The sequence below is a fragment of the Arachis stenosperma genome, chromosome 6, assembly GCF_014773155.1.
Source record: "Arachis stenosperma cultivar V10309 chromosome 6, arast.V10309.gnm1.PFL2, whole genome shotgun sequence".
Classification (NCBI taxonomy): Eukaryota; Viridiplantae; Streptophyta; class Magnoliopsida; order Fabales; family Fabaceae; genus Arachis; species Arachis stenosperma.
Window position 1 is genome coordinate 129,812,682 of NC_080382.1, and position 27,334 is coordinate 129,840,015.

At 40.5% G+C, this 27,334-nt stretch overlaps 1 protein-coding gene and 1 non-coding gene across 2 annotated transcripts; one reads left to right on the forward strand and one right to left on the reverse strand.

Annotated features, from left to right (window-relative positions):
• Nucleotides 1-9,155: 9,155 nt before the first annotated feature.
• LOC130934615 (uncharacterized) lies at nucleotides 9,156-10,316 on the reverse strand. The gene has a single exon (XM_057864171.1). The coding sequence runs from the start codon at nucleotides 10,314-10,316 to the stop codon at nucleotides 9,156-9,158; it is 1,161 nt and encodes a 386-aa protein (XP_057720154.1).
• Nucleotides 10,317-21,728: 11,412 nt separating this feature from the next.
• On the forward strand, nucleotides 21,729-21,836 carry LOC130938111 (small nucleolar RNA R71). Its single transcript, XR_009069290.1, has one exon. It is a non-coding gene; the product is annotated as a small nucleolar RNA R71 (small nucleolar RNA).
• Nucleotides 21,837-27,334: the final 5,498 nt, after the last annotated feature.

The following is a 27,334-nucleotide window of genomic DNA, read 5'->3' on the forward strand; positions in this document are numbered from 1 at the left end:
ATTGCATCCCAACATTAGTCTATAATCCTAAAAGTTACTATTATCAACTCAATATTAAAAATAATTTTCGTAAAAAATCAACAATTATTTTTTAATTAAGATTAATTAACATTTTTAAAAAAATTAATTTTTTATTTTAAATTTCAAATATTAAGTATTAAATTTGAATCTTAAATTTTTTTAAACAATAAGAGATAAAAAATAAATTCATAATTAAAAAATAAACTAATATTCATTAAAAACTAATTGTTTATATTTTGAGAATTGAAATTTGAAGGCTCAATAATTCACACATCACCGTGTTCAAAAGTGAGCTTGTCTCCCGAAGGCACGCTTCATTTTTTCTAAACCATATATCTGTCGACCATTATTCACTTTAATTTTACCTTATTATTTTTTAGCTGTATTCTATTCATTGGTTTCAACGCTTTGCATTAGTACTTTTTCAGAGATTTTATTAAAGAAAAAATGTGTTGATTTATCAATAAGTTGGGTATAATGTAGGAAAAATAGTCATCTTCTTATTGCATACATGCATTGAACATTATGATTAGAGATAATAAAATTAAGCTTGTATAATTGCAGCCAATATAGAAGATTTGATAACTAAACTAGGGTAAACATCTCAAGTTGAAATATTAAAAAATATATTTGGAAGTTTTGCTTTTTATAGTCAGATTAGAAGTCATTGCATCATGATTATCTTAAAATTTTAATAGAATTGAATTTCAAGATAATTTCTCTCCCTTTCTCGCTCCTTTCTTTCAAAGTTCATTGTTTATATATATATACCAAAGTTGGTTTAATTTTTTTTTGTGTTATAAAATTAAGCCTATAGAGATGGCAGACTTGTGTGAACAAAACAATAATTTCGGTGCAAAAAATCTTATATTCCCGTTTGCATGCGAATAATAATTTCTTCTTTTACTATGATTATTTTTTGTTAATTTATTTAGAACAATTTGTGGTACCTGCAGGTTCATGAAGAGGAATAAATATTCATCTCTCTAAAATTTAAACCGTAATTAATAACAATTACACCTTTTTTTTCCTTTTGTACAATGGGGTTCTCATCTCTGATCTGTAGTTTCTTCGAAATCATCAAATTAAAGTTCAAACTATGGTACGGTGGTTAAGATCGATGAGGAAATAAAGTTGCGTGACAAAATAAAGAACTTGTTAAACCTTGCTTTAGATTCAAAAATAAATGTACTGTGTACCCAATAATTACATCATTATATGGATATGTATTGATACAGCTTTATCTTTATTTTTCAAAAGGAAGATTAATTAAAAAAAGTAATTTTATACGTATAAGTTTTTTTATTAATTAAATTAGTCTAATATAAAAAAAATCATCTCATTTAAATTTAATTGTTTAAGTTAATTAAATTTAGTTTTTAAAAAAATAATAATATTAAAAAATATAAAAAATAGTCAAAATTTATTTTATTTTATATTTATCAATTATTATATTAATTAATAAATATTAAATAAAATAAATGATGGCTGTTTTTAGTTAATTTTTTTTAGTTATTAAATAATTTTAAAAAAAGTGTACATTTTTCTAATTAAAATCTCATCATGTATATATGTAGTGCGCGGACTCAAATGACAAATCTAGTTATAAACTTGTTCTGACACCGTTTATTGGATTAATAACTTGTGTTTAGTTTTATTTATTTAAAGTTGTGTACTGCGGCATGCATTTAATGCAGACATCATCAAACTGTACTACCCATAATTAGTGCATGCAATCCAAATAGTAATGATTTCATGTACAAGCAATTCTAATTAAAGGTGAGATGATGTTGAAGAAATGAAAATTGTTACTAGTTTGTACTACTCCAACAATTATAAGCCATGGTGAATTAACTTCGCATTCTGTCCCAAAATTTAAAGATTGATGTTGGTATCTTTATTATTATTATTATTATTTTGTGTCGGTGAATAGGATTATAATTTCACAGCTCTAAAACTACAAAATTAACCGACAAAAAACATGTCAAACAATATATTCACTGATAAAAAATTCAAAAAAGATTACAAATCATACCTGAAAAATCACAAGAGGTCAGAAAATCACATAAAAGGTGCAGAGAATACTGAACCGCTACTATTAAAAAGAGGTGAAAGAGAAGGTGTTAAGATTTAATTAAAAAAATAAGTAAATAAACAAAGGAGAGAATGGGACATGTACAAGAAATAACTTGAGAATAGAAAGAGAAGGGGAGCCTCAAACACGATAGGCGCAATGGCGGCGGCCAAGCTCAACGATGGCAGCGATAGAAACTGGGAAGAGGATGACGGTGACTTGTGTAGCAACAACAACGACGACGAAGACGAGAACACTGACCACGACAGTACAGTGCTTCAAAGAGGAGGAGGCGGCAGAGGAATTTCTCGCCAGCAACAATGATAGTTGGTAGTTAGAGAAGAGAGAAGAGTGAGGAGAGGAAAGAGAAGGAAGATGCAGAAATGAGGGAGGAAGTGTACAAATGACGCATTTTAAAATTTTGATTACCATTAGATTTATCTTACGATAATTCGTGCACCATTTTAATTTAGATTTGTACCAAATGTTATCGTCGGATTTTTCGTCAGTTTTTCTAATTCGATGATAACGCTAACAACTCAATAAAACTGTCACACTAATCGTCTTAAATAATACTAAGGGTAAATCTATAAATAATGACTGATGTAAAATTCAACGTTTATTTTGACTGTTTTTAGCGAATTTTTTTAGAATGTATAAAGTTTTTCTTTCGACTAAATTTTATAAAATTTAATCTTTATAGGTGTCACAAAATAGATCTTGATATGTATATATTTTTCTGGTTCTTTTATATATGAAAAATATATCAAACAATAATTATAGGATACGAAATTTCATAAACATGATACATCATTTATAGTTTTTGTTCGTTACCTGGGGACCTCGAGTTCCCAACGGATCGGGTGATTGTGAGAAGGGGAATGTGTGAGACCCTGAGCTGACGTGGAGTGCAGACAAACGTGTGTTGATGACGCCGGAGGTGATGTGGAGAGTGGGGGTGGCCACCTGCAAATACACTCCAACGGGCAAGTCAGTGTTCGTACAAGTTGGTAGCCAAATGAGGTAAGATGATGTGTACCTTGGGGGGAGTGCTGTCCTCTCCTTTTATATACTGTGCTGGGTGGGCCTAGAGGTGACCTGGCCCACAGGCCAGAATGCTTGCGCTGTCCCCGCGTACGTGGGGAGGAGCTGGCCGTTCTAAATGTCGGGTCGGGGGGTTTGGGTCCTACTCCGGTAAATCTGACCCGACCGTTCTTGCTAGGTGTGGGGTTTGGGCCGTGGTATTACGGCCGTGCGTCGGCTGGGTCGGGTGTTCGGGGACCGACCCTATTGAGTTCTCTTTGATAGATTGGGCCTGGGTCAAAGATGGTGCCCCAATCCGGCAACCAGTTGGACTGGGCTTGTAAGGGTCCTGTAACAGTGCCCCCAACGCACTAGCCTCGAGGTTTCGGGGCTCGTGGCTAGGCGCGTTTGTCTTACTCGCCAAGAGGGGATGTGTTCTTCTCATCGGGAGTCCGTTGATGGCGTTTCGTATTTTGCACACATGGTTGCCTCGTCTCTGATGTTACCTGCTTGGCTTCTGTGCGAGGCATTAAATGCCCCATCATTTCAAAGTTCGTGAAATGACAGGTATGTCCCTGTCTTTTGGCACTCTTCCTCAGCGGTTATATTTTTCTCCCTATTTTTACTTTGCAACCCCTTCACAGTTCCATTTTCTTTCTTCTGCTCTCGTGCACCACTGCTGTTTCCTACTTTCTTCTTCTACAATTTCGATTTGCTTTCTGCTTCTGGTGTTCCTTCTCTCGCTTGGATCTTCCTTTGTTGCTCATCCTTTTTCGGATTCTACATTTCTGGTACGTCATTTTTATGGGTTTTTCCCTTTTTGATTGTTTCCTTGATTTTTGCATGCTTTTTGTGCATTTTTTGCATGCATGCCTGGGTTTTGTTCTTGCTTTCCTTTTCCTTTTAGAGGAAGCGCCACTGGATTTTTCTAGGGATTTACTTTTAGGTTTTGGGTTAGTGTTGGGTTAATCGAAGGGAATGATTTGAGAAACTTTTTAGTTTGCTTTTGCTTCTTTGTGGGTTCCCGACATCCCGTTCTGACTGAGTGGTGCCCCCGTTATAGGTGTGGCCGAGTGTCCCGCTCTCCCGAATCAGGCTCAGCGACCGCTAGCCAACTTCGTTGACCATTACGCTTGGGTGTCTTCCGACGTGAGGGACACCCCATCCCAGGTTACAAAGGAGGGTCTTCAAAATTTGCGCCAGGTGGGGCTCTTATGTGGGGGTGGTCCCAAGGAGGCGCTTTACCAGGCTTATGTTCCCGCTACTCGGGAGCGCATCTGACAGAACAATTTGGTGGCTTCTCGAGTTGCCAATTGGATGTGGGTTTATGAACCTATGTTCACGACTTTGGGGGTTCGTATACCCTTCTCCCCCTTCGTCATGGGTTTGCTAAACCGCTGTGATGTTACTCCATCGCAATTGCATCCAAACAGCTGAGCTGCCATCCGATGTTTCGAGATTGGTTGCGAATATCTGGAGCTGCCGACTTTTGTAAACATTTTTCTCTACCTCTTCCTTCTCACAAATCCTTCTCGTCATAAGGCAAAAAAGGGGTATATGTCTTTTAGGGCCTAACAAGGTCGTAGGATCTTTGGCCTTTTTGAAGATTCCTTCCTTGGCTTCAAATCTACTTTTTTCAAGGTCAAGCCCATTGAAGGTCATTAGCCCTTCTGGTTAACTGCCGAGGGGGAGAGACGGATCCCGACTTATTGGAGTTTTGGAGTGGGATCCGATTATTTGATAAAAATTTCTTATGATTGGTTGAGTCCGGAGGATCGTAATATTGCTGATATTTTGCTGGCAATTTTTGGGGAGAGAAATCTTAACCCTCGTATGGTTATGGGGGATCGGGAGGCCGGTCGGTCTTATGTCGGTGAGTTTTTTACTTTTTGTTTCTTGTGCTTTCACCTTTCCATTGCTCATACTTTCCCTTTTTTGCTTTCAGTTTCTATGGCTGGCGGGAAGAAAACTTTGGCCAATTTGATGAGCCTTATTCAAGAAAATGATGAGGGTGGTGAGGACTCGTTGGCGACCCCTTCTGCAAGCCAAGACCATGAGGTTGCCGAGGAGGGTAGTGGTCCGGCTAACGGGGTTGGCTCAGGTCATCCGAATAAGGTTGAGGCCCCTGTTGGGAATTCCTCGAGGAACCCAAGCGTGGAGGCGGAGGTGGTTCTTGATGATGATCTAGGGTTTGATGATGAAGTGAAGGTTGTCAGCAACCTTAAGAAAAGAAAACGTGACTCTGGGAAGACGCTCTCGGTCATGGAGAAAAACTTTGATGCTGGGAGTTTTATTGAGTCCCAATTGCTCTCCGGCACCGATGAGTTTTTCTGTGATGCCAATCTTTCCGGGCAGGTGAGGTGGATCTATCATAGCCTTCTTCGAGAGGCGACTATTGCGAAGAAGGTGGAGCCTGTTTTGGGAAATTATCATAGCATGGAGGTGAAGCTTCGGAACTCCCAAAAGGACTTGACGGATTCAAGGTCTCGGGAGGAGTCTTTGAAGACGAAGCTATCCGAGCTGGAGGAGAAGTCCAAGGAGTATGCCGAGGAAGCAAATAGGTTGGTAGAGCGGGATGTTGCTTTGATGAAGGACTTAAACACCTCTCGTGGTGAGGCTGCCGCAGCTAAGAAGAAGGTTGAGGAGCTGGAGGAAAAGCTTAAGTTAGCGGAAAGCTCAGCAGAGGCTGCCCGTAAAGATATGGTTGCTTTGAAGAAGAAAAATAGGAAACTTGCATAGGGGGCTCGGAAGGCCATAAAGTTGACCGAAGAAGGGATCAAGCTTCAGGTAGCTGTGCTGGCTCCCGATCTCGATCTTTCCCAAGTTGGAGCTCTCAAGACTGTTGAGAATGGCAAGATCGTTGATATCTTGAAGTCCTGAGGTGGTGGTCTTTTCCTGTTTTTCCTGCCTTTTGCTTTGTCATTGGTACCTTTGGTTTCTAGGCTTATTTAGGTGCCTTTATTTGTAATGAACACTTTTCCTTTTCATGAGTTTGTTTAATGTTTATTTGCTTGCTCGGGCCGTTGCAGCTTTGCTTTTGTTTTATTGCTTTCGTTTATCTGGGCCGTCGTGGCTTTTTGTTTTACCGTTTTTATGGTAATTTACCATCCTTTGTCTCTTGTTTTAAACTTAGGTCCTTTTGGTTCTCGAGGTGATCAGTCCCGAGCTTTCGTTAGGTCGACCGTTCGTTATTAACACCATTATGTTGCTTTGAAAATCTTGCAAAGAACAAAGTTCATTATATATACACGAAACTTTAAAAGGGAAGGGTAATGTAATATGTATATATACATGAATAAAGGAGTCAAATTAAAGGGACTAAGGCGGATGTGGCCGTGTTGTTGGGCCATTCTGTCACTTCCCTTATGAGTAGAACCTTTTTAGGTTTACCATGTTCCATGTTCTCGGAACCTCTTTTCCATCTAGTTTTTCCAGCTTATACGCGCCTTTGCCGAGGACTTCTTTTACCTTGTAGGGTCCTTCCCAATTTGCAGCCAACTTGCCTTCTCCTGGGGTTGGAGGTCCTATGTCGTTACGTCACAAGATCAGGTCGCCTTCCCCGAGGTTTCTTTTTATCACTTTACCGTTGTATCTTAGGGCTATCCTTTGTTTAATTGTTGTCTCTGTCAGATGCGCCATTTGCCTTGTTTCGTCAACTAAGTCCTTCTCAACTGCCTCACTTCCTCCTCCGAGGAGTAGCCTTGGGCATTTCGACTGGGATGACTGCGTCGACCCCGTATGTGAGTCGGAAGGGGGTTTCGCCGGTAGATGATTGGGGGGAGGTTCTGTAAGACTATAAGACTAAAGCTAGCTCGTCTGCCCATGAGCCTTTCTTCCCTTTAAGTCGTTTCTTCAGCCCTTTCAAGATGACTTTGTTGGCTGCTTCCACTTGTTCGTTGCTTTGAGGGTACTCGACGGAGGAGAACTTTTGCTTAATTCCTAGTCCTGAGAGGAACTCTTTGAACTTTTTGTCGGTGAACTGTGTTCCGTTATCTGATATAACGGACTCTGGGATCCCGAACCTAGTGATGACTTGCCTCCAAAAAAAATTTTGACAGTTTGTTGCGGATATGCTGGCTAGTGATTCCGCTTTCACCCACTTGGTATAGTAGTCTACGGCCACTATCAAATATTTTACTTGTCCCGGCCCGGGTGGGAATGACCCAAGAGGTCAACTCCCCATTGGACGAAAGGTCGGGGTGCCATCATCGAGTTGAGTTCCTCGGGTGGGACTTTGTGGAAGTTGGCATTTTCTTAGCATTTCCTGCACTTCCTAACAAACTCCTGAGCGTTCGTCATCAAGGTGAGCCAGTAATATCCTGCTCAGATGATCTTTCTTGCCAATGACCTACCTCCAATGTGGTGACCGCAACACCCCTCATGGACTTTGCTCAAAATGTAGTCCGGTTGGTCGGGTCGAAGGCATTTGAGCAAAGGTTGATGGAGTCCTCGCTTGTACAACTGCCCTTGTATAGTCACATATTTGGGAGCCTCTCTTATGACGGCTTGCACTTCTTTTTCGTTTGGTGGTATTTCGCCTTTCTCCATGTATCGGAGGATGGGGTCCATCCAGGAGGGAGAGCCTGGCGGTTGGGTTGCTAGAATGATTGCTGGCTCGGTTGCCAGCCCTTGGATTAGCGACATGTTTCCTGTTCCGGGCTTAGTGCTTGCTAACTTGGAAAGAAGGTCTACTCGAGCATTTCTCTCCCTGGGAACATGTTGGATTATGACTTCATCGAAGTTTTTGCAAAGTTCTTTCACCTTCTTTAGGTATTTCTGTAGTAGTGTATCCCTGGCCTGGTAACTGCCGTTTATCTGGGATGTGACGATCTGGGAATCACTACTTACCTCAATCCTTGATGCTCCGACTTCTTTGGCTAGTATTAGCCCTCCTATCAATGCTTCGTATTCTGCCTGGTTGTTGGAGACTGGAAAGTTGAACCTGATTGACTGCTCGTAAGCTATTCCTGTCGGATTTTCCAGGATGATCCTGGCCCCTCCAAACGCTTGGTTGAAAGCTCCGTCTACGTGGAGTTTCCACCGTGTGTTCGGTATGTCGGGTGCTTCTCCTGTGACTTCTACTAGAAAGTTCGCCATTACCTGGGCCTTGATTTCCTGCCTGGGCTCGTACTACAAGTCATACTGGAATAGCTCTACTGCCCATGCCATCATTCTTCCCACGAGGTCGAGTTTCTGGAGGACCTGGCGAATCGCCTGGTCGGTTCTTAGGATGATCCTATGCCCTTGGAAATATTATTTAAGCCTTCTTGACGAGGTTAGCAAGGCATAGGCTAACTTTTCCAGCTTGGTGTATTTCAGCTCCGCTCCTTGGAGCACTTTGCTAATGAAGTATACTAGGCGCCGAGTCCTTTCTTCTTCCCGGACGAGGACTGCCGCCACGCCTTGTGCGGTTATTGCCAGGTAGAGGTAGAGGGGTTCTCCTTCTTTGGGCTTGCTGAGTATGGGTGGTTCTGAGAGCATCTTCTTGAAATGGCTAAACGCTTCTTCACATGCCGGGGTCCACTCGAAGGCGATTCCTTTCTTCATTAGATTAAAAAACGAGAGTGCTTTCCCAGCCGAGGCTCCGAGAAACTGGGATAAGGCCGTGAGCTTCCCGATTAGTCGTTGTACATCTTTGATACACCCTGGGCTTGTCATTTTGAGAATGGCTTCGTACTTGTCCAGGTTAGCCTCCACCCCCCTTTGTGTTATCATAAAGCCCACGAATTTTCCAGCCTCCATAGCGAACGCGCATTTTAGTGGGTTAAGTCTCATATTAAATTTTCTCAGCGCTTTGAAGACATTTTGAAGGTCTCCTATAAGACTGTTTGGTTCTGCCATTTTTACTAGGACTTCATCGACGTAGACCTCTACCGTCTTGCCAATGAGATCATGAAAAACTTTGCTCATCAGTCTTTGATAGGTGGCCCCCGCATTTTTTAATCCAAACGGCATTACTTTGTAACAATACGTGCCTCCTGGTGTTTTGAATGCTGTCTTTTCCTGGTCAGGTCGGTGCATCAGAATCTGATTGTACTCAGAGTACGCATCCATGAAGCTGAGGAAATGATACCCTGCCACCAAATCTACCAAGGTGTCGATGTTTGGGAGGGGGAAAGAGTCTTTTGGACAACAGGATATTGGAATCAACTCCAGTGTCAACGAGGATTCGTCTGACCAACGCGGTCCCAATCATCGTCGTGATCACCATGGGAGGGTTCTCGGGGAGGTCGGGGAACCATTGGTCTTCTGGGCCGAAGGATATCATGGGAGGTCCTCCGTTTGGGGTGGTAGGACCTCCTGTTGAAATGGAGAGGATCCGGGTATCTTTCTTTGTTGCTGACTTGGACTTGAAAGGGGTGTCACGTCCTACCACGACGTTAACTACAAAAGTTAGGGGGTTGTTAGTGGCCCCTGTGGGTTCCTGTCTCGCCTTGACTGTCCTGCTTCGATCTTCTTCTGAGTGCTCCCGTTCTCGTCTTCTCGGTTTCCGGATAAATCGGGAGAACTCGCTCAACTTGCCTTCTTCAATGGCCTGTTCTAAGGCATCTTTGAGGTCGAAACAGTCTTGGGTATTGTTCCCGAAGCCCTTGTGATAGTCGCAGTAGAGGCTTTTCTTGCCTCCCATTCTCTCCTTCAAAGATCTGGGTCTGGACAGGATTCCCTTGTCCGCGATTTGTTGGTAAACTTCCACTATGGGCACCGTAAGTGGCGTATAGTTTGTGAACCTTCTGACCTGCGGGGGTTGTTTGTGTTGCTTGGCTGGGGCTCCATCCTTGGGGGCCTCCTTGTATCTGTCGACCTGAGAGACCTGTCTGGCTGACGGGTTAAGGAGCTGCGGCTTATTGGCTGCTACAACCTGACTTACTTCCTCATTATTGATGTATTCCTTGGCCACGCTTTGAATTTTCTGCATAGTCCACACAGGCTTAGTTGTGAGGTGCTTCCTAAAATCCTCATTTAGCAGGCCGTTTGTTAGGCAGAGACTGGCAACCGAGTCCGTGAGACTGTCAATCTCCAAGCATTCGTCGTTGAACCTATCCAGAAAATTCTTAGTCGGTTCCCCAGGTTTCTGGGTGACCCCTAACAAGTTAATCGGATGTTTCGCTTGGCTATGCGTGTTGTGAACCGAGCCAGAAAGCTTTGGGAGATGTCTGCGAAGGTCGTAATAGACCTTTGTGAGAGGGCGTTGAACCATCGGATCGCTGGACCGGCCAGCGTCACAGGGAATGCTCGGTATCTAATCGCGTCGCCTACTCCTTCCAGGTTCATTCTTGCTTCGAAAGCTGTTAGGTGCTCCAGGGGGTCCTCAGTCCTGTCGTACCTCATGTCCGTTGGCTTATCGAAGTTCTTCGGAAGCCGGACCTTGAGGATTGAAGGGTGGAAGGAGGTGGCCCCCATGATCACGGGTTCTTGCTGTTTCTTGGCCTTCCCTCTTTGGGATTCCCCGCAGCCCTCAGACCTGTCTTAATAGGGTCGAGAGGTCGCCTATGCGTGTGCTTATTCTCGCTTTGTTGGGCTCTTTTCTCGGCTCTCTAGTCTTCGGGAAGGAGAGCGAGTGCGGGCGCGAGATCGGCTCGCGTCGTCGCGGGAATGGCTTACGTTTCCGTGGGACCGGCTCCTCGCTGCTAGCTCTCGTTCTAGGTTTTGTACTCTGTGTCTGAGTTCCTGCATAATCTTGGCGCTATCAGCTCCTGTCCCTCCGAAGGGATGCCTTTCGGGGGTTTTGGTGTAAATTTGTTGGTTAGGCTGAACGGAGGAACAGGGGTGTTCGGCGGTTCAGGCCGTCGAACTCACCTGACTCAAGCGAGCCCCACCACCTTCGCGAAACTCCTCCAAACGTGGGAAGTCGCTCCATGTCTACAGGGTTCCCACAAACGGCGCCAATGTTCGTTACCTGGGGATCTCGAGTTCCCAGTGAGTCGGGTGATTGTAAGAAGGGAACGTGTGAGACCTTGAGCTGATGTGGAGTGAGGACAAACGTGTGTTGATGATGCCGGAGGTGATGTGGAGTATGGGGGTGGCCACCTGCAAAGACACTCCGATGGGAAAGTCAGTGTCCGTACAAGTTGGTAGCCAAATGAGGTAAGATGATGTGTACCTTGGGGGGAGTGTTGTCCTCTCCCTTTATATACTGTGCTGGGTGGGCCTAGAGGTGACCTGGCCTTGCGCTGTCCCCGCGCATGTGGGGAGGAGCTGGCCGTTCTAAACGTTGGGTCAGGGGTTCGGGTCTTGCTCTGGTGAATCCGACCCGACCGTTCTTGCTAGGCATGGGATTCGGGCCGTGGTGTTACGGCCGTGCGTCGGCCAGGTCAGGTGTTTGGGGACCGACCCTATTGAGTTTTCTTGGATAGATTGAGCCTGGGTCAAAAATGGTGCCCCGATTCGACGACCAGTTAGACTGGACTTGTAGAGGTCATATAATAGTTTGAAATTCAAACAAAAAACTGTTGCAAGGAGAGAGAGAGAGAGGGGCAGAGAAAAAAACTTTTGAGTGGCATTCTCATATTGGGATAAATTGGTTCTTATATTTTTCCGAAAAAAAGGGCCATATTTTTCATTATTGTGATTACTAGTATCAGATGTGATTTATGACAATAAGTTTAAGTGGTCCAAGTTGGTGATAAATCAGTAAGGTGATAAACATGACGAGGGTCAACCGATGAAAGTGAGTGTAATAATGAACTAATTAATGAAGTGATGATCCGTGTATATATTTGTAATTAATTATGCCAATAATTATAATCTCTAAATTTAAAAAAAATTTAACTAATTTGCATCAGCTTGATTCGCGAAATCTTACGAAGGAACAAAAGTCTTACAACAAGAATTTTTCACTTCTATCTTAAAACTCAAACTCAAACTATTCGTTATTAAATCACTTTTAATTTATCAATTTCATCTCTCAAATAATCCCAACAACTTACTTAATTAGGATTCCCTACTTCCATTACAACACACATTAATTAGAGCCTACCTCCTCCAAAAACCAAATTAACGGCCAATTATATTTTGCCCTCATTTTATAAGCATCACAAATAATATGCAACATAATTTTAAAAATTGGTTGGTCGATTTATTCTTTTTATCCAAACAAAATTATATTATTTACCTGAAGTACTATGACACTTTTTTATATATAAAAAAAGTATTATTTCTTACAACAAATTTTGAAAATACTGATAAAATTGATTATGAAAAATTTAAAATTTATTTTTTATTTCACAAATATAATCAACCTTATTTGAATATTTATTTACATATCAATAACAATAATTTTACACATACAATTATTGTCTAGGAATACAAAATAGTTGTTTAATTGACAAACATTGAAAAGATTCTATTCTTCAATATTAGTTTTTTAAATTTAAAACCGTATTTCAAAAAAATGTGCAAACTTGCTTAAAAGAGAAAGCATGGTGCAAAGAATGTCAAAGTGATGATTCTCACTTGGGTCTAACTAGAGTTATTAGAAGCATTTCAGGACTTCCAGTTCTACTAAGTTAGAAGTGATTTTGGGTATATAAAAGTTCAAATATAATTTAATATGCATGTTAATAATGCAAGTCCAATACTTTATTTCTCAGCCTAACTCATGTTTACTCCAATAAATTTTTATAATATATAAATTAAAGCATTAGTTCAATACTTATAAAGACAAATCAGAACCAAACACAAAAAAGAAGGCTCTGCATTTGCTAAGAAAAAGGAAAGAAAAAGCAAATAGAACATTTGGCATTAGTATGGAGAATGAAAGACAACAAGGATACAAGCATAACCACACTATACTAAGAATAATAGAGGATCAAAATTTAGAGGTTGGTAGAGCAAAAACAACATACAAGAACAGCAGAGGTAGTGGAGCGGCTTCAAAGACAAGAGAGGTAGTGGAGTAAAATGAAAGAACATTGCATGCATGCCAAGGAAGACAGCTGTGAAAATTTGATGTGTGAGTGGAGAAGAACACATAACTAGAGAAACTGAGATGAAAGTAAGTGATAAACTTGTATTAATTAAGAATCACACTAATTACAATACTAATGACAACTATATATATATATGGCTATACTGTTCTAACTAACTTTGTACAGCTCAACAAAGCTAATGATAACAGACCTCAACAAACTGCCTAAATAAGCAAGGGAGTACTACTTCTAATTTCCTATTATATAATTAATCAGCAACCATTATAATCAAGTAACACCTTCCCGTAAGGTTAGAGTATTGGGAGAGAAGAGATTCAAGAGTCCAAGCTTAGAGTAAGCTACAGCAAAAGAGCCAGGAGCAAGTGGTTTAGTGAGATTGTTAGCAGTTTGGTTGTCGATAGAGATGGGCAAAAGATGAATAAGTGTTCCTGTAATTTGTCACGCACAATATGGCAGTTCGCCTCAATGTTCTTGGTGCGTTCATGAAACACTGGGTTTGTAACGATGTAGATAGCAGAATTGTTATCACAATACAAGTTGATGGGTTTTTGAAGTGGCACACCAAGATCCTTAAGAACATAGCTTAGCCACTGAGCTTCCCGTGTAGCTAATGCTAGCGCTCGATACTCAGCTTCAGAAGAGGAAGCCACAACTGTGAGTTGCTTCTTACTTTTCTAAGTAACCAGAGAAGGACCAAGGTAGAAGCAATAGGCAGAAACAGATCTACGGGAATTAGGACAACTTGCCTAGTTTGAGTTAGAGAATCCCGTGAGTTGTAAATCAAAATTTGTAGAAAAAAAAGCTAGCAGTAGAAGAATCATTGACATAGCGAAGCACTCTGTGCGCAGCTTTTAAGTGTTCAGTAGTTGCACAATCCAAGAATTGACTCAACTTTCCAATATCATAGCTTATATCAGGTCTGGTATTAGAAAAATATAGAAGTTTGCCTATGATCCTTCGGTATGGAGTAGAGTCTGTGAGGAATTTCCCAACATCCTTGCTGAGTTTAACCCCATAGTCGATAGGTGTGGTGCAGATTTGTAATTCTCGAATCCAGTTTCTTTAAGCAAGTCAAGGACGTACTTCCGTTGATACAGAGCAATACCACTCTTAGATCGTGCCACCTCCAATCCAAGAAAATACTTTAAATTTCCTATGTCCTTGATTCAAAATCTGTCATGAAGCACACTCTTAACCAACTCGATCTCATGCAAATCATCTCCTATCAACACTAAGTCGTCTACATACACCAAGACAGCCGTGAAATCAAGTGCTATAGATTTGACAAACAAACTATAATTAGACTTGGATTGAGTAAAATTTAGCTCAAGAAGAATATATTTGAGCTTGCAATTCCATTGTCTGCTCGCCTGTTTCAACCCATATAGGAATTTTTCAAGCTTGCAAACTTGGCCAGGTGCAGCTTCTAAATCCAGAGGCAGCTTCATGTACACCTCCTCATCAAGCTCACCATGTAAGAAGGCAGTATTCACATCAATTTGCTTTAGGTGCCAACCTTTAATAGTAGCAACAGCCAGAACAACTCTTAGAGTACCCAATTTAACAACCAGACTAAAGGTTTCCTTATAATCTACTCTTGCCACCTGTGTGAATCCCTTCGCAACCAGGCGTGCCTTTGGTCTTTCTACTGTTCTATCTGGGTGATACTTCATATGAAACACCCATTTGTAACCGATAGCTCTTTTACCTGCAGGTAAAGAGGTTAGCCTCCATGTTTTGTTTTCCTCCAAAGCAAGGAGTTTAGTTTTAATAGCTTCTTGCCAACAAGGTTGAGTGACAGCATCCTCATAACCTTTTGGCTCTAAATTTTGAATGGTAAGGGAAAATGCAAGATGCATGGGAGAAAGTCTAGTGTATGATAAAACATTAGAGATAGGGTACCTTTGAGGGCAAAGCTGTGCTTTGGGCTGAGCATGGTTGATGGCCTGATATTCATAGTCCTGCAAGTATGCAGGTGGCCTGGTTTGTCTTGTAGACCTCCTCATCACAACACTTTCAGGCAACATAGAAGATGGAGGAATAGCAGCAGCTGCATCACTACTTGAATCCACTATGTGTGATGGAGACTCTAAATGACCATGAATTTCAGGATAAGGCAAAATTTTATCATTATTATGTAGATCACGTAATGCATCATCATGATTTAGAGTACTGATGTTTTGTGAATTATCATTAGAAGGATTTAGTTGTGGAATGGCAATGCCATTGTTGTCCAAAACCTGAATCTGAGTACCTTCCAAAATGTTGTAATCAAAATCATCATGAGAGGCATTATATGTAATATGAGACTTTGAAGAAACTCCATTATTTTACTCATTTGCATTGCAGTAGGGAAAGTAATCCTCATAAAACTAAACATCTCGAGATAAGAAAATTTCTTGGATTTGTAAATCAAAAAGTAAATAGCCCTTTGTTCCCTCCTTGAATCCAAGATGCAAGCACCTTCTTGCTCTCGGATCTAATTTGGTTCTGTTCCTTGTAAGGCTGGCAGCATATGCTAAACAACCAAAAATTTTGATATTGTAAATGTCAGGTAATTTCTAATAGAGAACTTGATAAGGCGATTGATTTTTCAAAAAAGGGGTAGAAAAACGATTTATCAGAAATATTGCATGTCCAACACCATAGTTCCAAAATATTTTAGGTAAATGTGCTTCAAACAGGATGGTTCGAGCCACAGCAAGAACTTGTTGATGCTTGTGCTCAATAATGCCATTTTGTTGTGGTGTTTCAACGCAAGTATGCTGATGAATGATTCCATTTGAATCGTAGAAATAAGACATCAAGAATTCAGGGCCATTATCTGTTCTTATTATTTTGACTACTACATGAAATTGGGTCTTTGCGAAAGCAACAAAGTTTCTAACTAATTGAGAAGCTTCTGCTTTAGTTTTTATGAAAAGAATCCAGGTAAATCTAGAATGATCACCTACAATTGTTAAAAAATAACGTTTACCAAGGAATGTGGGAATTGAGACAGGTCCCAAAATGTCAACATGTATTAGCTCAAGGACAGTTGCTGCAATAGTAGAGCTATCAGTAAAAGGCAGTCTTTTTTTCCTGCCAAGATGACATGAGTGACAAGGCTCATGACTTATTTTACAATCAATGAAATCAAAATATTTTTGTAATGCAACTAACCTATCATGAGATGGATGTCCTAATCTATTGTGCCATAAATATTGTGAATTAGTGCTACTAGAAACCATTGTGATGTGGGGGAGAGCATGAATTTCTTTATTCAGAAGATACAAACCATCAATATTGCTAACTGCACCAATTATTTTCAAAGTGTACAAATCCTGTATCTCACAATTCTTATCAGTAAATCTCATTTTGCAATGCAAGGATGCGATTAACTTGGAAATAGATATGAGTTTGAAATTAAAGGTGGGGATGAATGGTGCGCGAAATTGTGATTCACTACACAACTTTGCACAACTAACCAGCAAGTGCACTGGGTCGTCCAAGTAATACCTTACGTGAGTAAGGGTCGATCCCACGGAGATTGTTGGTATGAAGCAAGCTATGGTCACCTTGTAAATCTCAGTCAGGCAGACTCAAATGGGTATAGATGATGAATAAAACATAAAGATAAAGATAGAGATACTTATCTATATCATTGGTGAGAGCTTCAGATAAGCGTATGAAGATGCCTTCCCTTCCGTCTCTCTGCTTTCCTACTGTCTTCATCCAATCCTTCTTACTCCTTTCCATGGCAAGCTTATGCAAGGGTTTCACCGTTGTCAGTGGCTACCTCCCATCCTCTCAGTGAAAATGTTCCTATGCTCTGTCACAGCATATGGCTAATCAGCTGTCGGTTCTCGGTCAGGCCGGAATAGAATCCAGTGATTCTTTTGCGTCTGTCACTAACGCCCCGCCTGCTAGGAGTTTGAAGCACGTCACAGTCATTCAATCATTGAATCCTACTCAGAATACCACAGACAAGGTTAGACCTTCCGGATTCTCTTGAATGCCGCCATCAGTTCTCGCCTATACCACGAAGATTCCGGTTAAAGAATCCAAGAGATAAACACTAGATCCTCGTATGCTTGTAGAACAAGAGTGGTTGTCAGTCACTTTGTTCATGAGTGAGAATGATGATGAGTGTCACGGATCATCACATTCATCAAGTTGAAGAACAAGTGATATCTTGGACAAAGAATAAGCGGAATTGAATAGAAGAACAATAGTAATTGCATTAATACTCGAGGTACAGCAGAGCTCCACACCTTAATCTATGGTGTGTAGAAACTCCACCGTTGAAAATACATAAGAACAAGGTCTAGGCATGGCCATGAGGCCAGCCCCCAAATGATCTAAGAACTAGATGTCCAAAGATGATCTAGAGATCTAAAGTGATCAAAAGATGTAAATACAATAGTAAAAGGTCCTATATATAGAAAACTAGTAGCCTAGGGTGTACAGAGATGAGTAAATGACATAAAAATCCACTTCCGGGCCCACTTGGTGTGTGCTTGGGCTGAGCAATGAAGCATTTTCGTGTAGAGACTCTTCTTGGAGTTAAACGCCAGCTTTTATGCCAGTTTGGGCGTTTAACTCCCATTTAGGTGCCAGTTCCGGCGTTTAACGCTGGGATTTCTGAGGGTGACTTTGAACGCCGGTTTGGGCCATTAAATCTTGGGCAAAGTATAGACTATCATATATTTCTGGAAAGCCCAGGATGTCTACTTTCCAACGCCGTTGAGAGCGCGCCAATTGGGCTTCTGTAGCTCCAGAAAATCCACTTCGAGTGCAGGGAGGTCAGAATCCAACAGCATCTGCAGTCCTTTTCAGTCTCTGGATCAGATTTTTGCTTAGGTCCCTCAATTTCAGCCAGAAAATACCTGAAATCACAGAAAAACACACAAACTCATAGTAAAGTCCAGAAAAGTGAATTTTAACTAAAAACTAATAAAAATATACTAAAAACTAACAAGATCATACTAAAAACAATGCCAAAAAGCGTATAAATTATCCGCTCATCACAACACCAAACTTAAATTGTTGCTTGTCCTCAAGCAACTGAAAATCAAATAAGATAAAAAGAAGAGAATATACTATAGACTCCAAATTATCAATGAAACTTAGCTCCAAATTAGATGAGCGGGACTAGTAGCTTTTTGCCTCCGAACAGTTTTGGCATCTCACTTTATCCCTTGAAATTTAGAATGATTGGCTTCTTTAGGAACTCAGAATCCAGATAGTGTTATTGATTCTCCTAGTTAAGTATGATGATTCTTGAACACAACTACTTATTGAGTCTTGGCCGTGGCCCAAAGCACTCTGTCTTCCAGTATTACCACCGGATACATACATGCCACAGACACATAATTGGGTGAACCTTTTCAGATTGTGACTCAGCTTTGCTAGAGTCCCCAATTAGAGGTGTCCAGGGTTCTTAAGCACACTCTTTTTGCCTTGGATCACAACTTTATTTCTTTCTTTTTCTTTCTTTTTCTTTCTTTTTCTTTTTCTCCCTTTTTTTTCGTTTTTTTTTTTGTATTCACTGCTTTTTCTTGCTTCAAGAATCATTTTTATGATTTTTCAGATCCTCAGTAACATGTCTCCTTTTTCATCATTCTTTCAAGAGCCAACAATTTTAACATTCATGAACCACAAATTCAAAAGACATATGCACTGTTCAAGCATACATTCAGAAAACAAAAAGTATTGTCACCACATCAAACTAATTAAGCTAGTTTTAAAGATGAATTTGAAATCCTGTACTTCTTGTTCTTTTGTGATAAAAACAGTTTTCTTTTAAGAAAGGTGATGGAGTCATAGGACATTTATAACTTTAAGGCATAGACACTAAGACACTAATGATCATAAGACACAAACATGGATAACATAAGCATGAAATTTTCGAAAAACAAGAAAACAAAGAACAAGGAGATTAAAGAACGGGTCCACCTTAGTGATGGCGGCTTGTTCTTCCTCTTGAAGGTCTTATGGAGTGCTTGAGCTCCTCAATGTCTCTTCCTTGTCTTTGTTGCTCCTCTCTCATGATTCTTTGATCTTCTCTAATTTCATGGAGGAGAATGGAGTGTTCTTGGTGCTCCACCCTTAGTTGTCCCATGTTGGAACTCAATTCTCCTAGGGAGGTGTTGATTTGCTCCCAATAGTTTTTGTGGAGGAAAGTGCATCCCTTGAGGCATCTCAGGGATCTCTTGATGAGAGGGGTCTCTTGTTTGCTCCATCCTTTTCCTAGTGATGGGCTTGAGGGCATGCCTTCTCAGTTGAACCGGCTTTGGATGCCATAAATGGTTATGGAAAAACAAAAAACAATGCTTTTACCACACCAAACTTAAAAGGTTTGCTCGTCCTCGAGCAAAAGAAGAAAGAAGAGAGTAGAAGAAGAAGAAATGGAGGAGAGGGAGATGGCTTTGTGGTTTGGCCAAAAAGGGGGGGAAGTGGTTTGAATTTGAATGGTGAGGTAGGTGGGGTTTTATGAAGGATGGATGTGAGTGGTGAAGAGAAGAGAGAGTGGTGGGTTGGTGGGGATCCTGTGGGGTCCACAGATCCTGAGGTGTCAAGGAAAAGTCATCCCTGCACCAAATGGCATGCAAAAACACGTTTTGTGCCAAATCTGGCGTTAAACGCCAGGCTGGTGCCCATTCCTGGCGTTTAACGCCAGGTTCTTGCCCTTTTCTGGTGTTTAACGCCAATCTGGTGCCCCTTTCTGGCGTTAAACGCCCAGAATGGTGCCAGACTGGGCGTTAAACGCCCAACTGCTAGCCTCACTGGCATTTAAACGCCAGTGGGTTCTTCCTCCAGGGTGTGCTGTTTTTCTTCCTGTTTTTCATTCTGTTTTTGCTTTTTCAATTGATTTTGTGACTCCTTATGATCATCAACCTACAAAAAAAACATAAAATAACAAAATAAAATAGATAAAATATAACATTGGGTTGCTTCCCAACAAGCGCTTCTTTAATGTCAGTAGCTTGACAGAGGGCTCTCATGGAGCCTCATATTTTCTCAGAGCAATGTTGGAACCTCCCAACACCAAACTTAGAGTTTGAATGTGAGGGTTCAACACCAAACTTAGAGTTTGGTTGTGGCCTCCCAACACCAAACTTAGAGTTTGACTGTGGGGGCTCTGCTTGACTCTGAGTTGAGAGAAGCTCTTCATGCTTCCTCTCCATGGTGACAGAGGGATATCCTTGAGCCTTGAACACAAAGGATTCTTCATTCACTTGAATGATCAGTTCACCTCTATCAACATCAATCACAGCCTTGGCTGTGGCTAGGAAGGGTCTGCCAAGGATGATGGTTTCATCCATGCACTTCCCAGTCTCTAGGACTATGAAATCAGAAGGGATGTAATGGTCTTCAATCTTCACCAAAACATCCTCTACAAGTCCATAAACTTGTTTTCTTGAGTTGTCTGCCATCTCTAGTGAGATTCTTGCAGCTTGTACCTCAAAGATCCCTAGCTTCTCCATTACAGAGAGAGGCATGAGGTTTACACTTGACCCTAAGTCACACAGAGCCTTCTTGAAGGTCATGGTGCCTATGGTACAAGGTATTGAAAACTTCCCAGGATCTTGTCTCTTTTGAGGTAATTTCTGCCTAGACAAGTCATCCAGTTCTTTGGTGAGCAAAGGAGGTTCATCCTTCCAAATCTCATTTCCAAATAACTTGTCATTTAGTTTCATGATTGCTCCAAGGTATTTAGCAACTTGCTCTTCAGTGACATACTCATCCTCTTCAGAGGAAGAATACTCATCAGAGCTCATGAAAGGCAGAAGTAAGTCCAATGGAATCTCTATGGTCTCATTTTGAGCCTCAGATTCCCATGGTTCCTCATTGGGAAACTCATTGGAGGCCAGTGGACGTCCATTGAGGTCTCCCTCAGTGGCGTTCACTGCCTCTCCTTCCTCTCCAAATTCGGCCATGTTGATGGCCTTGCACTCTCCTTTTGGATTTTCTTCTGTATTGCTTGGAAGAGTACTAGGAGGGAGTTCAGTAATTTTCTTGCTCAGCTGACCCACTTGTGCCTCCAAGTTCCTAATGGAGGACCTTGTTTCAGTCATGAAACTTTGAGTGGTTTTGATTAGATCAGAGACCATGGTTGCTAAGTCAGAGGGGTTCTGCTTAGAATTCTCTGTCTGTTGCTGAGAAGATGATGGAAAAGGCTTGCCATTGCTAAACCTGTTTCTTCCACCATTATTATTGTTGAAACCTTGTTGAGGTCTCTCTTGATTCTTCCATGAGAAATTTGGGTGATTTCTCCATGAAGAATTATAGGTGTTTCCATAGGGTTCTCCTAGGTAATTCACCTCTTCCATTGAAGGGTTCTCAGGATCATAAGCTTCTTCTTCAGATGAAGCATCCTTAGTACTGTTTGGTGCATTTTGCATTCCAGACAGACTTTGAGAAATCAAATTGACTTATTGAGTCAATATCTTGTTCTGAGCCGGAATGGCATTCAGAGTATCAATCTCAAGAACTCCTTTCTTCTGACTTGTCCCATTGTTCACAGGATTCCTTTCAGAAGTGTACATGAATTGGTTATTTGCAAACATTTCAATTAGCTCTTGAGCTTCTGTAGGCGTCTTCTTCAGATGAAGAGATCCTCCAGCAGAGCTATCCAAAGACATCTTGGATAGTTCAGAGAGACCATCATAGAAAATACCTATGATGCTCCATTCAGAAAGCATGTCAGAAGGACATTTTCTGATCAGTTGTTTGTATCTTTCCCAAGCTTCATAGAGGGATTCTCCATCCTTCTGTCTGAAGGTTTGGACTTCCACTCTAAGCTTACTCAATTTTTGAGGTGGAAAGAACTTTGCCAAGAAGGCATTGACTAGCTTTTCCCAAGAGTCCAGGCTTTCTTTAGGTTGAGAGTCCAACCATATTCTAGCTCTGTCTCTTACAGCAAAAGGGAATAGCATCAGTCTGTAGACCTCAGGGTCAACCCCGTTAGTCTTGACTGTGTCACAGATTTGCAAGAATTCAGCTAAAAACTGATGAGGATCTTCCAATGGAAGTCCATGGAACTTGCAATTCTGTTGCATTAGAGAAACTAATTGAGGCTTAAGCTCAAAGTTGTTTGCTCCAATGGCAGGGATAGAGATGCTTCTCCCACAGAAGTCGGGAGTAGGTGCAGTAAAGTCACCCAGCACCTTCCTTGCATTGTTGGCATTGTTGTTGTTTTCGGCTGCCATAGGTTCTTCTTCTTTGAAGAATTCGGTCAGGTCCTCAACAGAGAGTTGTGCCTTAGCTTCTCTTAGCTTTCGCTTCAAGGTCCTTCCAGGTTCAGGGTTAGCTTCAACAAGAATGCCTTTGTCTTTGTTCCTGCTCATATGAAAGAGAAGAAAACAAGAAAATATGGAATCCTCTATGTCACAGTATAGAGATTCCTTGAGGTGTCAGAGGAAAAGAAAAGTAGAAGACAGAAGTAGAAAATTCGAACTTATCAAAGAAGATGGAGTTCGAATGTTGCATTAAGGAATAGAGTTAGTTCATAAATAGAAGGATGTGAGAAGAAGGGAAGTAATTTTCGAAAATTAAGTAAAAGATTTTGAAAACATTTTGAAAAACACTAATTGATTTTCGAAAACAAAAGTGGGAAAGAAGTAAAGTGATTTTTGAAAAAGATTTTGAAATTAGAAATTAAAAAGATTTGATTTGAAAACTATTTTGAAAAAGATGTGATTAAAGAGATATGATTGAAAAGTTATGGTTTTAAAAAAAAGATATGATTTTGAAAACAATTCTAAAAAGATTTGATTTTAAAAATTAATGACTTGCCTAACAAGAAAAGATATGATTCAAACATTAAACCTTTCTCAACAGAAAAGGCAACATACTTAAAATGTTCAATCAAATCATTAATTGTTAGTAAGTATCTTTGAAAAAGGAAAGAAATTGATTTTGAAAACATTTGATTGAAAAGATTTGATTTGAAAAAGATTTGATTTTGAAAAACTTTGAAAACTTGAAAAAAAATTGATTTTGAAAACAAAATCCTCCCCCTTGTGCCATCCTGGCGTTAAACGCCCAGAATGGTGCACATTCTGGCGTTTAACGCCCAAAACTCTACCCTTTTGGGCGTTAAACGCCCAGCCAGGTACCCTGGCTGGCGTTTAAACGCCAGTCTGTCTTCTTCACTGGGCATTTTTGAATGCCCAGCTTTTTCTGTATAATTCCTCTGCAGTATGTTTGAATCTTTAATTCTCTGTATTATTGACTTGAAAAGACACAAATTAAAAATATTTTTGGATTTTTAATAATGAGGAATAATCAAAATGCAACTAAAATCAAATAACAATGCATGCAAGACACCAAACTTAGCAGTTTGTATACTATTGACACTAACAAAATGAGAATGCACATAAGAAATAACAAAACACTCAAGTCAATAGAATTCAAAGATCAAAACAAGGAAATCATCAAGAACAACTTGAAGATAAATGAAGACACATGCATAAATTTGAAAAATGCAAGAAGAACAGAAACATGCAATTGACACCAACTTAAAATGAGACACTAGACTTAAACAAGAAATATATATATATATTTTTTATGATTTTGTAATTTTTTTGGATTTTTCGAAAATTAAGTGGAAGAAGAAAATAAAGGTATCAAAATTCTTAATGAGAATTCCAGGAATCATGCAATGTTAGTCTAAAGCTTTAGTCTAAAGGAATTAGACATAGCTAGCTAAGCTTCAGCAGGACATTGCATTCAAGAGCTAAATTGATGATGATCAATCAGCTTTGGTGATGATAAGAACATCACCTTGAAACACTAGAATTCATTCTTAAGAACTCTGAAGAAAAATAATACCTAATCTAAGCAACAAGATGAACCGTCAGTTGTCCATACACAAACAATCCCCGGCAACGGCGCCAAAAACTTGGTGCGCAAAATTGTGATTCACTACACAACTTTGCACAACTAACCAGCAAGTGCACTGGGTCGTCCAAGTAATACCTTACGTGAGTAAGGGTCGATCCCACGGAGATTGTTGGTATGAAGCAAGCTATGGTCACCTTGTAAATCTCAGTCAGGCAGACTCAAATGGGTATAGATGATGAATAAAACATAAAGATAAAGATAGAGATACTTATCTATATCATTGGTGAGAGCTTCAGATAAGCGTATGAAGATGCCTTCCCTTCCGTCTCTCTGCTTTCCTACTGTCTTCATCCAATCCTTCTTACTCCTTTCCATGGCAAGCTTATGCAAGGGTTTCACCGTTGTCAGTGGCTACCTCCCATCCTCTCAGTGAAAATGTTCCTATGCTCTGTCACAGCATATGGCTAATCAGCTGTCGGTTCTCGGTCAGGCCGGAATAGAATCCAGTGATTCTTTTGCGTCTGTCACTAACGCCCCGCCTGCTAGGAGTTTGAAGCACGTCACAGTCATTCAATCATTGAATCCTACTCAGAATACCACAGACAAGGTTAGACCTTCCGGATTCTCTTGAATGCCGCCATCAGTTCTCGCCTATACCACGAAGATTCCGGTTAAAGAATCCAAGAGATAAACACTAGAGCCTCGTATGCTTGTAGAACAAGAGTGGTTGTCAGTCACTTTGTTCATGAGTGAGAATGATGATGAGTGTCACGGATCATCACATTCATCAAGTTGAAGAACAAGTGATATTTTGGACAAAGAACAAGCGGAATTGAATAGAAGAACAATAGTAATTGCATTAATACTCGAGGTACAGCAGAGCTCCACACCTTAATCTATGGTGTGTAGAAACTCCACCGTTGAAAATACATAAGAACAAGGTCTAGGCATGGCCATGAGGCCAGCCCCCAAATGATCTAAGAACTAGATGTCCAAAGATGATCTAGAGATCTAAAGTGATCAAAAGATGTAAATACAATAGTAAAAGGTCCTATATATAGAAAACTAGTAGCCTAGGGTGTACAGAGATGAGTAAATGACATAAAAATCCACTTCCGGGCCCACTTGGTGTGTGCTTGGGCTGAGCAATGAAGCAGTTTCGTGTAGAGACTCTTCTTGGAGTTAAACGCCAGCTTTTATGCCAGTTTGGGCGTTTAACTCCCATTTAGGTGCCAGTTCCGGCGTTTAACGCTGGGATTTCTGAGGGTGAATTTGAACGCCGGTTTGGGCCATCAAATCTTGGGCAAAGTATGAACTATCATATATTGCGGGAAAGCCCAGGATGTCTACTTTCCAACGCCGTTGAGAGCGCGCCAATTGGGCTTCTGTAGCTCCAGAAAATCCACTTCGAGTGCAGGGAGGTCAGAATCCAACAGCATCTGCAGTCCTTTTCAGTCTCTGGATCAGATTTTTGCTCAGGTCCCTCAATTTCAGCCAGAAAATACCTGAAATCACAGAAAAATACACAAACTCATAGTAAAGTCCAGAAAAGTGAATTTTAACTAAAAACTAATAAAAATATACTAAAAACTAACTAGATCATACTAAAAACATACTAAAAACAATGCCAAAAAGCGTATAAATTATCCGCTCATCAATGAACAAAGCATTGGTGAGATAGAGTTTGTTGATAAATACAATGGTTTCCATAATGCAGCTAGTAGTGAGGGCACCATTGGGTAATCTAACAATAATGGGATCTATTTTAAAGTGATTTTGAAAATCTGGGTATAAGACACGTGATCCGTGGCTCCAGTGTCTATGACCTATGACTTATGTTTTTGGGTGGAAATGTTTATAGCCTAGATATGAGAATTAAAATGCAAAATATGAACCATTCTACCTTGATGAGGAGAAGGAGTGATTTTGGTTGAAACTTGGCTAACGCTATGAGTATGGTGTGCATCTTGCCTGCTGAGCAATGCTAGAAGTGTCTCCCGTTGTTCTGGAGTGAATTCATTGATGGTGGTCTCACTTCTAACCATCTGGTGATCACTGAGATCATCATTATTACCCTCAGTGTTGTCAATGGCTGTCATACAATTGCGGACATGGATCTTGTTGTCAAAATGAGAATTGAAGTTAGGTGGATAACCATGCTTTTGTAGCAATTATCCACAGCATGCCCAGATTTTCCACAATAGGTGCATTGCAGTTTATTCCGGCCATCTTGTCTTTTTCCAGCCTGAGTCTTTTCTCTTTTGCCCTGACCTTTTCCTCTACTTTGTGAGGAACCTGTGATGCTCGAAGAAAAAGAAGCAGCATTCGCCAAAATCTTGACCTCTAAATCATTGTCCAAGCTGAAGAGCTGTTTTTCTTGCTGAGTGATCATGGACAAGATCTTATTCATACTAGGCAGTTCATCCATCAACATGATTTGTGACTTAACAGTGGAGTATTATTCACCAAGGCCACGAAGGAATTTTGTGACTCTGTCTTCTTCTCTGTGCATTCGAACAGCCCTTAGTCCACAATCACATTTCACACAATCACAGGCGGAAACAGATCTGAAATTATCAATTTCTTCCCAAAGGTTCTTCAGTTTGGCAAAGTAAGCAGCAACATTCATATCACCCTGCTTGAGTGCATATACCTCTTCATTCAACTTAGCTACTCTGAAACGATCACCCTGATAATAGCGGTGCTTAAGATCATTTCACAATTCGTAACCTACGTTTTTCCAAAGAACGCTTTGATAGATGTCTAGGCTGAGGGAAAGATTTATCTAGACTATAACATATATATTGCATCGCTGCCATGCCTTGAAATTCATATCAGTTTTTTTGTTTCAATATGGTGTCGTCAACAAATTCCAATTTATTTTTCGAAGCGATAGCAATGACCATGGCCTTGCTCCACGCGCTGTAGTTTGCACCAGTAAGGGTAACATTGGTGATAGGTATACTTGGATTTTCAGATAGAAGAATATAGTAAGGGATTGCTAGATCTTGATTCGGATTGGTTTGTTTGTTGATGTGACTTTGAATCTACGCTACTTGATTGAAGAACGTAGCAACTTTATGTATGTTCATGGTAGGAGTGGCTCCTCCTAATCCAGTACTTGAATTCGCCTCCATAGGTTTCAGATCTAAGAAATTTCGAATTTGAGAGTCGAAATCGCAACCTTTCTCTCTCAACCTCGTTGATCGGAAACTCGTTATTCCACACTCTTGAAAAATCAGTGAAACAACAGAGCTCTCATCAAATTCTGTGGTATGATTTCAAGAGAGAAGAAGAAAGAAAATAGATGAGAAAATATCGAAGAAAAAAAGGGAAAAAATGTGAAGATCGAGAAAATTAAGCAAAAGGAAGGTTCATGAACACTGTGTGAACATTGACACTGAATTCTTCATTATTCTCTGAATGCAGATAATGCGCAAATCAGAGAATAAGTCAC

What these genes read in the sequence shown, in the direction of transcription:
- LOC130934615 (XM_057864171.1), bottom strand. Translation starts at nt 10,316, where the DNA reads ATGGTTCAACGCCCTCTCACAAAGGTCTATTACGACCTTCGCAGACAT.